This window comes from Malus sylvestris, chromosome 11, assembly GCF_916048215.2.
Source record: "Malus sylvestris chromosome 11, drMalSylv7.2, whole genome shotgun sequence".
In the NCBI taxonomy this organism is placed as follows: domain Eukaryota; kingdom Viridiplantae; phylum Streptophyta; class Magnoliopsida; order Rosales; family Rosaceae; genus Malus; species Malus sylvestris.
This window is the reverse complement of record NC_062270.1, coordinates 18,028,245-18,046,713: the sequence shown is the minus strand read 5'-3', so window position 1 is coordinate 18,046,713 and position 18,469 is coordinate 18,028,245. Positions and strand designations below refer to the sequence as shown.

At 36.2% G+C, this 18,469-nt stretch overlaps 2 protein-coding genes and 1 long non-coding RNA gene across 3 annotated transcripts; 1 reads left to right on the top strand and 2 right to left on the bottom strand.

Moving 5' to 3' along the window:
* The first annotated feature begins 5,171 nt into the window (after positions 1 to 5,171).
* Positions 5,172 to 6,604, top strand: LOC126588228 (transcription repressor OFP4-like). The gene is made up of 2 exons (XM_050253307.1): positions 5,172 to 5,285; positions 5,386 to 6,604. The coding sequence occupies exon 2, from the start codon at positions 5,707 to 5,709 to the stop codon at positions 6,280 to 6,282; it is 576 nt and encodes a 191-aa protein (XP_050109264.1). The 5' UTR covers positions 5,172 to 5,285; positions 5,386 to 5,706; the 3' UTR covers positions 6,283 to 6,604.
* A 3,111-nt stretch (positions 6,605 to 9,715) lies between these two features.
* Positions 9,716 to 12,188, bottom strand: LOC126588229 (uncharacterized). The gene is made up of 4 exons (XR_007611377.1): positions 11,980 to 12,188; positions 11,671 to 11,846; positions 10,901 to 10,993; positions 9,716 to 10,223 (listed from the first exon to the last, which is right to left on the bottom strand). It is a non-coding gene; the product is annotated as an uncharacterized LOC126588229 (long non-coding RNA).
* A 3,927-nt stretch (positions 12,189 to 16,115) lies between these two features.
* LOC126588567 (probable CCR4-associated factor 1 homolog 11) lies at positions 16,116 to 17,144 on the bottom strand. Its single transcript, XM_050253671.1, has one exon. It carries the CDS (start codon positions 17,060 to 17,062, stop codon positions 16,211 to 16,213), a length of 852 nt encoding a protein of 283 aa, XP_050109628.1. The 5' UTR covers positions 17,063 to 17,144; the 3' UTR covers positions 16,116 to 16,210.
* Positions 17,145 to 18,469: the final 1,325 nt, after the last annotated feature.

Genomic DNA, 18,469 nt, shown 5'->3' with positions numbered 1-18,469 from the left:
GTCAAACAAATCCATACATATATAGGATAGAATTTGCTTATGTCAACAGTTACCAGCTTGAATTAAACTTCCAAAGCAAGAGAAATTGGAGGGTAGTTTTGATACTCTATCCACCCTTGGTATATATTCCTTGTACAAAGTTTCAAAAGCGTTCCGATTCTCTCTCATAACAAAAACATCAATCACAAGCCTACAATTATTTCCAAGGAAAAACTCCATGGAGCCCTCCAATAAGCCAAGAAGGATTGCTTTCGTCGCCAAGTCTCAAAGTCGAAGCTTTGCCAGAACCTCGCATGAGGACGACACAGCTTTTGAAGCTGCAAATTCAGAGCTCAGTTCTCCTTTGTTATCGTATACTTCCCTGAAGGATCTGATGCCCTCCTCGCCAAGTCTAAAATGTTGTTCGTCTTCAAAAGCTTTGGCTCATATGCGATCGGCTTATGAGATTCCAATAAGCAACTTGTTAGTGCAGAAGGCTGCCTTGGCTTACTTGCGGCCCATGCCTGATCAGTCAAATACTACCGCCGTACAGTGCTTTTCGACTAAGCTGCTTTTCAGTCACCTCAAAATTTTGAGCAGCCGTTTCGCTACTGCAATAAGGCGGGTGTTCAGTAGGATATCAGGAGCATTTCATGGGGTATATGACACAAGTAAAACCCACAAAGAATGTCCTGTATATTTGGGTGGGTAGAAAAAAGAATTAGCGAGGAAACAAATACGGTTAGGGTTTGCTCTTTTAGATATGAGAAGGAGATTCAAATTTGAGTCATCTTCCGATTGTGTCGAGAAAAATACCAAGAGATCAGTAGCCAGCTAGTTGGTAATTTGGTGAATAGTTTGTGTTTATTGCCTTTGCGATGGTTTTGTTGATCGTCCAGCTTTTGGAATGAACGTTTTATTTCTTAGTATTTAAGTTTAATTGTGCCAATTTTGCTTGCTTATCGTTATTTTTTTTAGTTTAATTTGGACTCCATTTTTACCAATATAGTTTCTGCTACGTTTTTTTTTGTTGGATTAATTTGTACTACGTTAATAATCTTTACCAGAATAGATTGTTTTATGTCAGTCCAGAAAAATAAGAGAGTATCAAGAAAGTTCCGGACATGAATATATGCTTGTTGAAAGAATATGCAACTGTTTCGTATAGTAGTATCTTATCAAATCAAATCGGTTGTTATTTGTTATCTACACATGGTGATGGTGGATAGGGTTTACCCCGTGGTCTTAGGGCCAAACTCAACCACCTCGAACAACTATGTCTTGTGGTGGGAACGATAACTATTATTTTCGCTTAGTAAAAATGAATACGTATTGTAGGCATAATTTACTAATAATTGTGGAAGCCAAAGAGAAAGGGGGTACGTCACATAGAGAAGAGATGTGTAATTGTGAGATGATAGAGAGAGATGTATAATTGTGAGGTGATATAGAGAGATGTGTAATTGTGAGGTGATATAGAGAGATATGTAATTGTGAGTTGTGTATTATATCACCTCATTGTGCCAGGGAATGTTAAATTCTTAGCCTAATAGAATTACAGCTCTAATAGGATAATATCTAACCCTAAGGAATATTCCACGATATCCCTAAATACACTAGGATTTACACAATCACTAACCCTAGGGAATTTTCCACGATATCCCTTGATACACTAGGATTTACACAATCACATTCCTAATGGAAGCAAAAATATTGAAAGACGGGTCATACTAGCTTCGGTTGGCAATAGGCCAAGTGATAATTAAATTAGAATGAATTAGCGTATACCAAAATACCACCAAAAAAAAATATTTGGGTATGATTTATAACACGGGCATTCCAAAAATTGGCATTGGGTGGAAAAAATAATGCGATCCAACCTTATTGGGCTGTTGGTATTAGGTCAGGGACAGGTATAGCAAGTCCAAGAAAGTTGCAACCTTCTCAGGTTAGGCTGGGGCTGCAGGCCCGTGAGAACCCTACTAGGCCGAATGCCATGTGTGCCTTGCGTGAGCAGCGAAGCCCAAAGGGCTACTGCCGTGTGGTCCAAGGTGTTAAACGACGCCATTCCCATATGTGCTCCACGCGATTGGGCTGTAGGCCAGTTATGGTGGTCGGTGGTTGAGCCAATGGCGGCGCAACAACAAGCCGCAGCCATGCCGCATAATTCCAAGTTTTTTTCTTCTTTTTTTTTTCAATGTTTCTAGGGTTTGAAGAACCCTAAATTGCCTCTAATTTATGTATATGCTTTGACTCACAAATTTTACATGGCAAAATAATAATTACGTAATGCATGAAATGTATGTATATATATATATATATATATTGGAAGGAAAATATAAATATAGAGGGTTCATGCATCATGGGGAATGTTTTCATGCTTCATGGACGTTTCAAAAATCTTACTTTATTTTAAGCGTACTGAATTGGCAGAAAATAACAAAAGCCTTTGAATTTGTAAAAGATCCTTCTTGAAAAGCTGGAATTGATTAAAACGTAATACTCCCTTCATTGAAGAAAAAGAATGATTAATTTAATAAAATAATAAATTAATAAAATAAAAAAAGAATGATTAAAACGTAATACTCCCTTCATTGAAGAACAAACTCTCTTTAGCGCAACGTCAATAGCATGCTGATAACGTGTTGTAGGCATAATTTATTGAATAATTATAGAGGCCATAGAGAGAGAGAGGAGGTGCGTCACATAGAGAGAGAAGACAGAGATGTGTAATTGTGAGGTTTGTATTATATCATCCCATTGTGCCTTTATTTATAGTAGTAGGGAAGGTTAAATCCTTACCCTAATAGAATTACAACTCTAATAGGATAATATCTAACCCTAGGAATATTCCAAGATATTCCTAGATACACTAGGATTTACACAATCACATTCCTAATCTAATAGGATTGCAATACTACTATCATATTTTTATGAAATATATGTGGAGGTAAAGAGGTTTAGTCAAAAAAATATGCTATTCTTAGCATTTACTTATCATCTCTCTAATAGAGATGAAATTGCATGCGTTAGCGGGCCCTACCTCTATTAGAGAGATGGTACAAATAAATGATAACTGTAACATTACTCTTAGTCAAACACTTTGGAAATGGTTAACATGAAATCACCACGGGGTGGCCTAGTGGTTAGGGACGAATTCCAGGCCCATATTTCATATGGCACGTCCTAGGTTTGATTATTGATGCTGGTGAATCACACAATGGTGGCCAGGGGGAGGCTAAAATGCCTCTATGAGTTCTTCTGGCCCCTGAAAAGGTGGACTTTCATGGCAAAACCACCAAATAAGGTAACTCTATTAGGTTATAAAAAGTGATGAGTACCTTTGAAATATTGGTGTTTTTTCAACCGATTGAAAGAAAAAGAGTATCACACACCAAATGGTTGTATATTAACACTATCCTCTAAAAAGAGATCTACAATTACATTAAGGGTTTCTTGATACCTCTTGATCTAAGGATAACGAGTGATGAGTTAAACTCTTTATGTCGAGGTAAAAAACATTCTTTTTATTTTCTTTTGAAATTTGATATTGACACTTCAAAACAAGTCATTATGCATTTCTATTCTTAGACTTTTTTCGAATTCCGATTAAAGAGAAATTTTTCAGTACAATCAGCATAGAACACAAGACAGTACACCACATATCATAATATAAGTAGAGGGATATGCACAATAACAAGCATCTCTAAATTAAGTCACCAATCAAGTGGTCCACTTATTTTATAACATGAGGTGTACTCCCCGTGTTCCAAGTTGTTTGTCATTAATGCGATATATTTTTTTTGGTCTGAAAAGATAATTTAATTAATATGATAGAAGTTTACAGGCCAACACAAAGGAAGGCAAAATAATCCAAATTCATTGAGGGAGCAGATACATAAAAGCCCTGCCTAATTAAATAAACTAAAACGGAAACTCAATTCCCTAATTTCCGACAGCAGAAAGCAGCGTCCCCAACCGTAATCGCCACAAAAGTCTTGCCAACAACTATTGAAGTAGTAACACTAGAGAAAACGACCGAGTGGTGAAAATGAACAAGACATCGCAGCGCAAAAGTACCAAAAGTGAGAGTCAGAGGGGAAAAGTGAGGGGAGATGGAGTTTTGAGTTTGGAAAAGAACAGCCAGATGAGAAGGAGGGGTGGAAATGAGGGACATGAAGCCCAAAAGTGAGACAAACTCAAGGGAAAATTTGAGACAAAGCTCAAGGAAACTAAGAAAATTCTCAGGGAAAATTTAAAAAAGAGAGAAGAGCATCACGAGAAACAAGGAAAGAGGAGAACAAGAAACTTGGACAAGGATAGCCACCGGGACCCAAGCCAAAGGCTAGGGCCGACGGCAAAGGAGTTTGCAAGGTTGGGAAACTAGAGAGAGTGTCTCACATCTCGATTAATGCGATTTTTCTTTCTTCCAATTCGAGGATCCCCGTGTCATTGTCCCTTCAAAATCCAAAATCTTTTATTGACTCCAAAGTTTCAAGTCGAGAATCTTGGATCATTAGTCGACGTTGTAAGTTATTACTATCGTATTTAAGAAACAAAAAACAAATATGTTGGTGATAAACTCTAATTATTTTATAAAGAAGGCCAATAAAAATCAGTTTTGGTTTCTAATTTATATAATCAGTTCTGGCATAATAATTCACACGAAAATAATAACCACAATTCCTTTCACAATAATACATTAAAAAAATGATAACTACACATTTTTGTTTTCCCCTTCTCTATATACATGTAGCAGCAGAAAAATAGTGTATAGTATGTAAACTGCGGTATTTATTTCAAAATGGAATATGGTTAGAGATGCGCTAAAAAGAGAGATACATAGATGATAAACTTGGCTTTATCTTCAGTAGTCTATCCTATCAAGTAATCTGACTTCTTAACTAAACACTCATCGTTTCATTTTTTTTTAAGAGTAAAATGCAGTGAGTTTTGCTCATAGTTTGGCGGCCTCTCCTATTGAGATGCAAGGTGATGCATCTTTAGTCATCAATGCTCTCCAATCTGATGGAGCAGTGGCGTGCAATGGTGCTTTTGGGCACATTTTAAATGATGCTCGACTGATTCTAAAGTCCGTTCCACATTGGAAAGTTAGGTTTGGTCAACGCGATATGAATAAGGTTGTCTACCGATTTGCGAGATCGGGTTTAATTTTAGATGATCAAGTGTCATGGTTTGAAAAATCTCTTAATGTAATCTTTGATATTCTTTTTGAGGATAATTTTACTACTTAATTTAATAGAGACGCTCTTTTATCTTTCGATCGAGTTGAAATCCCTCAAAAGGTAGGTGTTCTATCTGATCTGATTAATGAATACGTACTTATTCTATATAAAAAAAAAAAAAGGTAAATCAATCTTTTAGAGTCTCATCTTTATTTTTCAGACTACTCAGTTATTCGTGGAAGCAAAATTGGATAAACTTAAAAAGGAAGAATCTTTATCTTTCCAAGGTCACATGCTATGCTTTTAAGCTAATTTTATCTCCACAACATCCCTACCTCAAGTCAAATGCCCTCATGAAAAAAGGAGTCCATGAAAAAAACCTTCTCTCTTGTTCCCACACATTTCTTGCCAGATCAAAATATTGATTCCCGAAAAGGACTCCAACCAACAATACTTTCTCACCCACATACCTCTCCCTCTCAGAGCAGATAAACCAAGACAATAAGGAGTCTCTTTACATCTCCATCCTCCTCCAACTTCAATGTCTTCATCCAGCAAAAAGAAGAAGCTTCTTACAACCATTCTCACAGCCAATGTTGCAGGCTGCGGTTGCGGAAGGCCGAAGCTTTCCGACGTGTACGAGCCGACTCCAAAACCCAAAATCCAAATCCACAAAAACCCTATTCACCGATCCCTCTCCTCTTCAAGTTCCGGCGATCAAAATGGCAAGAGCTTCACAGTTGAGGACGACGACGAAGATCGGTGCACCTCTACCACCGTTTCTTTTAACAACAACTCCTCCTCCTCGCAGTCACACCCATCTGATTCGGCGGAGAGTACGAATCCTAAGAACACAAAGATTTCGAGCCCGAATACGATGAAAGTCCACGACAGCATTGCGGTGGTGAAGGAATCAAACGACCCTTATAAGGATTTCAGGCAGTCGATGCTGCAGATGATTGTGGAGAAGCAGATTTACTCGAAGGACGATCTGCAGGAGCTGCTCAGCTGCTTTCTGGAGCTCAACTCTGCATCCCATCACGATGTTATCATCCGAGCATTCACACAAATCTGGAACGATCTCATCAGAGAAAGCGAGAAGCCGATGATCATGTGAATCCCAGATGGGTTCCACGTGCCGCGGCCATGTGAAGCATTGAATCGATGGGAAAGTGGGGGAGGAGGAAATTCAGAGGCGTGGGGTAGGTGGGAAAATTCATTACTCATAAATTCAACGGAGAGGTAAAAAAAGTGAGATATTTGGTAGTTATTGGGTTTTTGCTATTTGGGTATTTAGTTACAAATGGTGGATGGACAGTAGTTTTAAGTTAGCAATATGCAGAGGTGTTGATATAATCTTATTTTATTTTATTGGCATTTTATGTGAGTCTACAATTTCCAACATTGGCATTCAATACTAACTGTGTAGTTTTAATTAAGGGAGGTTTAATGAAAAGGGTTTGGACTAACTTTTATTTAATGAAAAACCACCATAAATTATTATTTAATAAAAAGGGCTTAAATTTTAATCATAAGGACTTGAAATTTAATCAAAAAGGACAAAAACTAAATACTCTAACGAAAAAACAAGCCCATGTGCAAAACCAAACTTTTTTTTTACAGGCGCTACCCCTGACGGAGGCCCCATTCCGTCAGTTAATGCCACTACCTTACCCATTAAACACGAAAGTGATGATGGAGGATACGAAAGCCATTAGTATACATGCTGCAAATCCACATGTCAAAGCCCCACCAATTTGAAAGCAAAATCTTTGAAAATCTTGCTTTCAACAAATATAAGCAGCATGTATATATGTCGCACCAAATGTGAAGTACAATGCCATCTGTTCAACAAATTTTTTAGCTTTTGTTATCATGAAACAAACTTTTCATTGGTATGCTCCAATAAATTAATGCACAGTAAATAAACGATCGAATAGACGCTTTGTGTTTTTGTTAAAATTAGATAGAGGAAATCTAAAAAACATCCCTTGGATGCTTTTTGTACTCAAATTCAAATCTAAAATCATAACAAAACACCAAAATTTATAAAAGAAATCTATAAATATGCTCTGATTGGAAGCATCATGAATTTTTTGAGGTAAATTGTATAATATAATTGGTCTTTCAGATTGATCATTAGTGGTTTTTTTTTTTCAGATCAAGAAATAGTTCCGTTCTAGAAAACTTAGTTTTTGCACTACTTCTCTATAAAAACCTGGTCAATGTATTGAAGATCAATTTTTACTTGTGGGACATACGTTCCATATGGAGTAATTATGTTGTACCAACTGTTTGAATTGAGTTAATATTTGTTTAGACATAAGCTTTTAGGCTTTGATTGGATGAAGTATTTAGGACCCATAAGCTGATGAGAGGTACTAATCTCATTTTCTTGTTAATTACTTATTTCAAATTAATGTTTGCATGTTTGTGATCCATAAACTTAGTAATGTTTATATAAGAAAATTACCAACGAAGGTTAACGGAAGATTTCTTGGATCAGTGAAACTTAAAGTGCGAGACTCACATCAATATTTATGATTATGTTTTTTTTTTTGTTTTTGGAAACTAGTTTATGATTATGTTTGGTCTGAATTATGTTTGGAAGTCTCATGCAATTGCCCTAGATCTATCTCATTATAAAATTGAACTCATGTGTGTGTATATTGTTCCGTTTGAGAAATAATCATTGTTTTGTTTACGAAACAGTGATAGTACTAGTGTTCTGTTTGAGAAATAATCAGTGTTTAGTTTACGAAGCAGTGATAATACTAGTGTTCCGTTTAATAAATAGTCAGTGTTTAGTTTACGAAACAGTGATAATACTATTGTTCGTTTGATAAATAGTTACTGTTTAGTTTACGAAACAGTGATAGTACTAGTGTTCTGTTTGAGAAATAGTCAGTGTTTAGTTTACGAAACAGTGATAGTAATAGTGTTCCATTTAATAAAAAGTCAGTGTTTAGTTTACGAAACAATGATAGTACTAGTGTTCGTTTGATAAATAGTCAGTGTTTAGTTTACGAAATAGTCAGTGTTTAGTTTACGAAACAGTGATAGTACTAGTGTTTCGTTTAAGAAATAGTCAGTGTTTAGTTTACGAAACAATAATAGTACTAGTGTTCCGTTTGAGAAATAGTCAGTGCTTAGCTTACGAAACAGTGATAATACTATTGTTCGTTTGATAAATAGTCAGTGTTTAGTTTACGAAAGAGTGATAGTATTAGTGTTCGGTTTTAAAAATAGTCAGTATTTAGTTTACGAACTAGTGATAGTACTAATTTGATAAATAGTTCCGTTTGCTTTGGTAAAAAAATGTGGTTTAGTTTGATAAATAGTTCAGTTTGCTTTGGTAAAAAAAGTGTGGTTTTCTAGTTCACTTTGATAAATAGTTTAGTTTGCTTTGATAAAAAAAGTGTGGTTTAGTTTGATAAATAATTCAGTTTGCTTTGATAAAAAAAAGTGTGGTTTTCTAGTTCAGTTTGATAAATAGTTCTGTTTGCTTTGGTTAAAAAGTGTGGTTTTCTAGTTCAGTTTGATAAATAGTTCAATTTGCTTTGATAAAAAAAGTGTGGTTTAGTTTGATAAATAGTTCAGTTTGCTTTGGTAAAAAAATGTGGTTTTCTAGTTCACTTTAATAAATAGTTCAGTTTGCTTTGGTAAAAAAAATGTGGTTTTCTAGTTCAATTTGATAAATAGTTTAGTTTGATAAATAGTTCAGTTTGCTTTGGTAAAAAAATGTGGTTTAGTTTGATAAATAGTTCAATTTGATAAATAGTTCACTTTGATAAATATTTCAGTTTGCTTTGGTAAAAATCAAAGCAATTAACTAAACTAATCACAATTTCCTAACTTTTAATTTGAACACATTACAATTTCCAACACAATAATCCAAAATTAACTAAGCTAATCAGTCAAGTAGAAATCAAGAGTGCAGATCTTCTGCACCGAAAATCATATATGGCATCTCAGTCAAGTATTTAGTTTACGAAATAGTCACAGTACTAGTTTACAAAATAGTGATAATACTAGTGTTTGGTTTAAGAAATAGTCAGTGCTTAGTTTACAAAATAGTGATAGTACTATTACTTGGTTTAATAAATAGTTTATTTAGTTTATGAAATAGTGATAGTACTAGTGTTAGGTTTAAGAAATAATCAGTGTTTAGTTTACAAGGTTTTTAGTTTAAGAAATAGTCAGTGTTTAGTTTACGAAATAGTCAGTGTTCAGTTTAAGAAGTAGTGATAGTATTAGTGTTCCGTTTAAGAAATAGTTAGTGTTTAGTTTAAGAAATATTGTTCAGTTTAAGAAGTAGTCAATGTTTAGTTTAAGAAATAGTGTTCGGTTTAAGAAGTAGTCAATGTTCAATTTAAGAAATAGTCTATTTAGTTTACGAAATAGTTAGTTTTTGGTTTAAGAAATAGTCACTGTTTAGTTTACGAAATAATCACAGTACTAGTTTACAAAATAGTGAAAATACTAGTGTTTGGTTTAAGAAATCATTTGATCTAAACTAAACTAGGGCTTGTGTAGTTTAGTTGCTCATAGGCTCAAAAATCATTTGATGTAATTTCAAGAAAACTTTCCACATATTTTGAACTCGCCATCTAACTTTATTGGCAACAACCATGCATGATGTATCAGTCGGTAATAGGTCCTTTCTGCATGGTTGACATGCGCTTGAACAAGAAAGCAGTACCAATTCGAGTGCTCAAGCTTAATTTGTACACTTAATTCAACACCCCTGAAAGAAAGAAACTTGTTTGTAGAAAACATATCTACTTGTTACATAATCATATGTTGTATATCCTACTAAACTTAAGAACCCCAAGGAGCTGAGAATGGCCACAAACACAAGGTTAAAGGCTTGTCTATATAGCTTCATTTCTCCTGGAGGTCCAACGTACCCCACAAGAGTTGTTCATCATGCCGCATGGGATGCATTAGATTTGCTTTTTCCCGTTGGTAGATACCCTCGGCATCTTATAAGCCTGTTAATTGGTATACCCATCATGGTCATTCCCCCTTCCTATTCGAGCATGTGCTTCTCCTCTACTGCAACATGCATTGTCAGATCAAATTCCATCAAAGTGCCATACACGAATTCACATAGATTTCAGCACCAACTTTTTCATCATTTTCTCATCAACCAAACAGAAAAAAAATTAAAAAAAAAATTGATTCAATTTAGTTTCCTAGTGCTAAAGCGTTAAAGCACTCATTGCGGAGGACCATACAACGATGAATGGAAGAGATGGAAAATATACAGAACCAAAGTCTCCAAAGTATATGTCGAAATCAAACCATGATGGGCACCAAGAACATCTTTTCAAACGCAGTAGCATACTAATTAAAGCAAGGTGCTATTATGAGAGCCCATCATGAATATGTTTAGGGAAGCTAAATAACGAGGGACATACATCCAAAAAATCACAAACCACTCAGATCACCAAAAACATATCATAAGATTAAAGTAAAACTATATGAAAAGAACAGAAGCAGGTGGAGTCACCACTTAACAGCGTACGACTAATTGAATACCATTCAAGGTTATCGGTTATAAGGCATAAGTCAGCATATACTTTTAATAGAAGACTTGAAATACCAGTTTCATTAGAAACTCAGAGCTTCCCAAAAAGAATCCGATTATACGAATGAAATCTGGTAAATCATTTAATTCATTTGTGAGAAATTGAACTTCATTTTCAATTCAGCTATGTGTGAATGACTACCTGCACATGAAAGCATAGTGTACATAGCCCTCCAAACTGTGTGAAGGAAATATCAACCCCAATATTTTGTACAAGGCACTTTACAAGCTTGACCTGCCACAACAAAAACAAATAGTCTTACAGAGGAAAATCAAAAGTTTGTTAACTAGAATCAAAATAATGACTAATGACATAGACAAGCACGTAATAATTTAATTAAAGGGAAATGCAAGTTACACAACATCAACTCGACACAGAAACTTTACTAGACATAGATGGCAACGTCAACACTAAGTTGTAACTTATACCTATCATCAATCTAATAAAGTTAAGAGGTAAAAGCTAAAAACCTCAGCCCGAATCAACTAGACATCTTTCACCATAAACTTAGCAGCCATATTTTGATATTCCTTTTCAAGGACAGTGCAAATGTTATTGGCCAGGGCCTTCTCAACATTCACAACACCCAAGGCAATCAAATCAATATCTCTATCAGGCAGATAGGTCTTTAGAGGTACAGCTAAATCGTGGCAAGGTAATTAAATGAATACTGTCATATATCATTTTCGCTAATGCGACAATAGAAACAGATAAATAGCAGCAAGGAAAGTTTCAGCTCCAAACAACAAATTAACCTAAACAAACAGTTTATATGCAGAATTCAAGCTTACCCAAATAAATGTTCATGCCCAATTCACAAACTAAACATACAAATATATCAGACATTGGTTGTTTTGTAGCTCAATAAGCACAACAATTTGAATAAAAAAGTCAAAGACAAAGATTTATACCTCTGTTTTCTGAGATTTGTGCTTGGATCCATGTCAATATTAGATGCATGCACATAAATATCGAAGTCTATAATAATATGAAACAAAGAAAAGAGATAATACAGAGTAACAACTCCAAACTGACACAATCGAGACGGTGAATTTCCGATCGGAGTTGTAGTCATTCGTTAGAAGATCTGCAACAGAAGCCAAAATGCAGGGTTTTAGATGCTAATTACGCGCAATCGAGAGACGAAAAAACAGTAGAAATATCGCAGAGACGAAGAGAGAGAGAGAGAGAGAGAGAGTGAGTGAAAATTATTGCTTAACCTTGCTTTTTTGCCGATGGTTAAAAGTCCAGGTCCCTTGCTCATCTCTACTGGGAAATTTTGGGAGAGAGAGTCGGTGATCCTCTGCGATTTCGACAAAGATGAAGACGGCTCAAAATTAAGTTTGGGGCCGGATATGTGGGTTTTGCATACTGGCAAAGACAGAGATGGAGCTGCGATGCGAAATTAGAAAGAAAAATGAAAGGTTTTGAATGCTAAGAAGAAATGGGGGAGACGGACAGTAGCAAAGGGAGATATTAGACGGAATTAGGCTTTGCCGTCAGGGACAAAATCGGAAATTTAATATTTGGACCATTTTAATAAGACTGGTTTAGTATTGAGCTTTGTCCTAACCATTAAATAAAGTTAGTACATGGTTTTTGGTTAACATTTAAAGTTTTCAAACCCTTTTCAATAGTTTTCCTTTTAATTAATGGTTTATTTTTTATTTTTTTAATAAATGGTATTATTTACATTAAAAGAAAGGAAATGAGTTTAACCTCACAATGGACTAGCAATAATGTGATTCAAATTTGCATTTGGCGATGATTGAAACTAAGATCTCATGAAGAAGTATACCGCCCTTGCTTTCTATGTTTGGTTTTTTATTTTTGGGTAAATGACTGTTTGGTTGGTGAGGCTATTTCAATTTAAAGTTAAAGCTATAGTCAATTTTGGAGTTAAATTTGACTCTAGCTGCTATATCATTCCCATTATTTTGGAATTTGACTACAATATTTACATGTATTTAATATGCTTACCATAAGTTAGATACAATTTATATAAGTATTTAGCAAATCCCTTAAATTTAAGTCCAATACACAAGTCATATATGAGTCTATGACTATTTGATAACCAAATTGATAGCCAATCCCTTAAACAAAATGATAATCCAATTCACGAAGAACATAAGATAACCTAATTGATTCTGCACATGCATGAGCGAAGGCCATGTATTCCGATTCATATAACGAAGAATAAGCTTAGCAGCAATAAGATGTAATGCACAAGGTTAGCCATAAATCGAGCAACATGATTAACCGCAGAGGCAACGTCAGGGCGTGTCAGTGAGATACTAATAAGAACCAAGCAGTTGACGGAACTCTGTGGCATTGGTAAGTGGGAGTCACCTTGATTGGAACACTGGGCACGGCTTGCAGCCAACCATATTAGACCGCTTGAAAGGATCAACAACATATTTGATCTGAGATAAATGAAGGCCAAAGGGAGAATTGTGGCTACCACAACACCAGAAAATAGTGAAGCAGCCTAAGATCTTTGATAACAAATTCTTTGGCCAACAACGCAATGAAGTGAGTAAGAGCATCCTGATTATCACTAGTAAAAAATATATCATCAACATAAATCAATAATACCAAGGTACAATAAACTGATGAAAAGTGAAAAATGAAGGATCAACTTGACTCTAAACAAAAACTTGACGAATAAAAAATGAACTGAACCGCTGAAACTAGGGATGAGGAGTCTGCTTGAGACCATAAATAGCTTTATGAAGTTTGTAGAAAGAGTGGATTTTGAGGATCAACAAAATAGTGTGGTTGCACCATATAGACATTCTCAAACAGAAAGCCATTTTCGACATCCAATTGATAAATGGACCAACCATGAGTGACAACCAAGCAAAGAAACATACAGATGGTAGTGGGTTTGACAATGAGGTTAAAAGTTTCATAATAATCGAACCCATGCTGTTGATGAAAACCCTTGGCCACCAAGGACGACTGTTCTATGGAACTATCAACAAGGCGTTGATCTTGAAGACCCATTTGCAACCGACAAAATTGTGGTGACGAGAAGGTGGCACCAGTGGCCATGTTTGATTATTGGCATTGAATTCATCCGTTATGGCATCACGCCACTTAGGAATATGAACAATGTGGGTAAAACAAGCAGACTGCATAAGAGCAGTGAAAACAATAGTAAGTTTATGAGGTAAAGGGTAGGGTACAGTTCCTTCTGTGCGAATTTCGGACGAGAAGGCCTTGTTTGAGATCTGGTCGCCATGGCATGATTTAGTATAACATGAGCTAAAGGAATGGGTTGCAAAGTGGGCACAAGTAAGGAGAAGGCCCACTGGCTGTGGACCCAAACGCATGCAGGGGAGGCAGGGGCCTAGATTCTATCAACCAAGAAGGTTAGGCAGAGAGGACAAAAGCAGAGGGAGGCAGAAGCCTAGGTTATGTCAGCCCTGAAGGTTGGGCAGAAAGCATATGAGCAGTCCACAATGGGTGTTGTGAACACTGAAGCACAACCTAAGGCACATCTTTGGGCTTGAGGTGCCACATCGGTGACTGGTGTTCCTACTGTTATCATTGTGGAGATGTGTTGTTTGCTTTGGGTAAAGGGGAAAGGTAAGTTTCCCCCACATTGGTCCATACCAGATAATTGAGCAAATTGGTGAGGTTGTGGACCGACTTAACTTACCTTCAGAGTTGTCGAAGGTGCACAATGTTTTCTAGGTTTCCATGCTTACAAAGATATGTCTCTGATCCTTCGAATGTTATCCACCCCCAACCCTTGGAGATCAACCAAGATTTGACTAGAAGGAAAAGGTTCTAAGGAACAAAACTAGCAAACTTGTGAAAGTTTTTTGACGAGGCAACTTGGGAGACATAGCTTTTATTCAAATTTTGTTTCTTTAATTGTACCTCTGTGTAATGTAGAAATTTGGGGACAAATTTTTTTTAAGAGGAGTAGATTGTTATAACCCGTCCGTAATTTTGTAATGATTGTACAATGGGTGTTCTAAAGGCAAATGAGTGAGGGCAATGAGGTTTTTCTGGTTCAGGAGAAATTTTTCATTGTGACAGGAATACAAGTGGTATACCATGTGTTTTAATAGAAGTGATGGGAAATTTTATTTTTTAAGTTATTAACATTTTAGCACACATATCCCACAATTTGTATAATGACACATAGTGTATCAGCTTGTGTACCGGTCACACTTAAAAATCTCTCCTGGTTCAGGACCAAAGTTAAGCTTGCTTGTCGCTTGTGTATGGGTGACAAGGCGTAGGCTTTTAGTTAAGGTTCGTCGCTTTTTATTAATGCTGAGATTAAGAGGTGAAGGAATAGATTGGGTTGAACTTGCGATTAATGAGATTTGAATCTAATACCTCTCACTTACTAGTGAATATTGTAGTACTAACCGACATCCTTTTTTTCTCTCTCTTTATCAGATGTAATCTGCTAAAACGTTGGGGCACAATTTGCATGTGTTGTCAGTCATTATTCCTTATCATAGTTTTTTTACTTAAATTATAAAGATAATGGCACAACAATGTTCATCTTTTACACACCCTACTTTAATTATAATCAATAGATTATACATTATACGGACATGATTAAATATAGGTGTGCAGAGAGAAAAAAAAGAAAACTGTGTGATTATCATTCCGCTCTTTAATTCAAATTGGGCTCAAGATTTTCGTAGACCCAATGAAGAGGTTTGGCATGCGAATCAATGAAGAGATGAAACAATGATACCAAACAAGTAAAGGGACCGGGGTAAGCATCCAAGCAAAATCTCCCATTGCCTGCTCGCTAAGGTTCAATTGTGTTATGGCATGTGAACTAATAATAATGTATTTTAGAGACATAAATAAGATTTGTATGCGAGAGCAAGTGCCTTAATCTTGTATGTTGAAATAACATTCACTCTTTGAAAACTGGTGCAGCATAAAACATAAACCAACCAAAATCTTGACCGTGTGGTTTGATGGGTTTATAGTTTGGCCCAGTCAATCCTTCTATTTAGTCTGAATTGTAGCCTAAAACTGTCCCATGTCAGTCCGATACCAATATGGATCTAGCCATGGCTAAACTAAAAACCAATTGTTTTTTTATCCACTTTTACTTAGGGCTGGAATTTTTTTCTGAAAATTCCAATCCAATACCCAAATCAATAATACAGAAATTTTTGGAACTCCATACCGAACCGATCCTAAACTTTTTGGTAAGGGAATCAAGATTACATATTCAATGGTTTAAGAATTCCGAACCGAACTGCTAATATATATATATATTTTTTTTTTTGGTTATATATGCATGTTGAATGTTGAATTTAAATAATTTAATAGTATACTATATTAGAAATAGAAATATGAAATTAAGTAGTTTGGAACTTTAAAACGTTAATTTACTTGATCAAATTGCAATTAAATAAATAAAATACAACTATGATGCTGTACCTAAGAAACAAAAATAAAAAATCAAAGCACTTCTAATCCATACAAGACCCCCGCGTGCTTCTCGGGGCCATCATTCACAAAATACACATCCCTAATTTTCTGAAACGCATGCCACGTCAACAAGCTATCTGAACCGGCCTGGTGGCACTTTCCGGCTGCCCGGTCCAACTTTAAAATCTTCGCCACCTGGTCCAGCCCTCCGTACAAGCTGTTACAGAACCGAATCATGTACTTGACGTCATAAATTCTATTTCCGAAAAACACCCTCACAATCTTCAAAAACTCTTCCATGTCACTCGGCAATTCCTTCCGGCCCGTGAGGATCTTCACCAAGTACCCAAAGTCGTACGCGCCGTGGAACGCCACCCAACTCACTGAGTCGTTGCAGACGAGTCCCGACGACATCATCAACTCTGCGAACCGGGCCGACGCGATGCCGTCGGAGCGGTTGCGGTCGAAGTCGATTCCCTGGCGGCGGAGGAGCTGGATGGAGTCTGAAGCGTGGCGGTCCCGGGCGATGTCGAAGTCGTTGAAGTTGAATTCCCAGATGTAGGGCGTCGGGGAGCCGAGGTCGGGGAGGTTGCCACCGGAGTCGGAGAGGGTGAGGCCCACCTGGATGAGGTTGAGATCGTCGACGTTGGATTTGAGGTTTTTGTAGTGAGCGGTCGGGTGTGTATCGTGTTTGTACGGCTGTCGATATATTAGTCCGGGGAATTCTGTGTCCATCGAAATAAAGGGGCAGTCGTCGATCACTTGGCGAATTAGTTCGAACTCAGATTCTAGATTGTGGGCCCACACTTGTCGGATTGCGATCGGCTTCGACTTGGAACTCGAACTCGGACTCGAAGTTGAACTTACTTTGCGGTGGCACATGTTTGATTTAATTAACAAATTAAACAGCGAAGGCTTGTGGATATTGGACGAGTGAAGAGTGGATGTTGGTATATATATAGTGAGACATTAGGATCCCCATTCGAAATTGGAGAATCAAAGTCCATATGCGCGTAGGAATTTGGTAGTTGTTCTTTCCCTTTTATTTTACTTTGAGGAAGGGTAAATTACATTTTCATATATCAGGTTTGGAGTTTATTTTAATTCCTTACAACATCTGCAAAATATTTTACTTTCATACTTAAGTACTTTTTGATTTTAAAATAATACATCCATTACATTTTTCATCTATTAATCTGTTAAATACTGACGTTGCTGCCAAATGTCTGCCACGTGGCAAATAATTTTTTTTTTTAAACCTGAATTTTCTCAAAAAAAGAAAATAAATTGAAAATAAAAAAGAAACCCACTATCCCTCCCCCCCTAGCGACCCACATCCCTATCCCTAACCCATAACCCAAAAAACCTGCAGCATTAGCATCAAGAAGAAGAAGAGGGAGGAAGAAGAAGAAGAAAAAAAAAACCTGCAGCAGCAGCAGCAAGAAGAAGAAGAAGAGGAAGGAAGAAGAAGAAAGAAAAAAAAAAAAAAAACCTGCTGCTGCTCGCGACCCAAACCCAGTTCTCCCTCCCCCCCCCCCTAGCACTACACGACCTCCCCCAAGTGTGGGACGAACTGGGGTTTATTTTATTTTATTTTTTTCTCCCTCTTCTTCTTATTCTTCTTCTTCTTGCAAGTTTTTGGGTTCTAGTTTTTGGGAAGGCACTAATGTCAAAAAATCTTTTGAGAAAATTCAAGTTTAAAAAAAAAATAAAAAAATAATTTTATTTGCCACGTGGTAGACATTTGGCAGCCACGTGACATATATGTGACAGCCACGTCAGCATTTAACAGATCAATGGATGGAAAATGTAATGGAGGTATTATTTTGAAATGAAACAATACTTAAGGTACGAAAATGAAATGTTTTGAGGATGTTGTAAGAAATTGAAATAGACCATAAACCTGAGGTATGAAAGTGTAATTTACCCTTAAAGGAAATATAATTTAAGAAAAATTAGTATCCGGTCCCTAGTTTCATTGATTAAAACCTTATCAGTTTTTAGATTTTAATCAAAGTCTTTAGCATTAATATATTAATGAATTACATGTAAGTTATATAATTTCTATAATAAAAAGAGAATTGTTATTGACACTCCAAAAATCTCATTTTACACTCCAAACTTTTGATATTTGAAAAGAAAAATACCCTTGTGAAGAGTATAGAATGAGATTTTTAGAGTGCCAATAACACTTCCCAATAAAAATTAGTAATTGATTTAGAGTTTTAATACTCACATCCTTATTAAACTCCTAATTAATTTTCAATTCAAACATTTCCAAAGTATAAA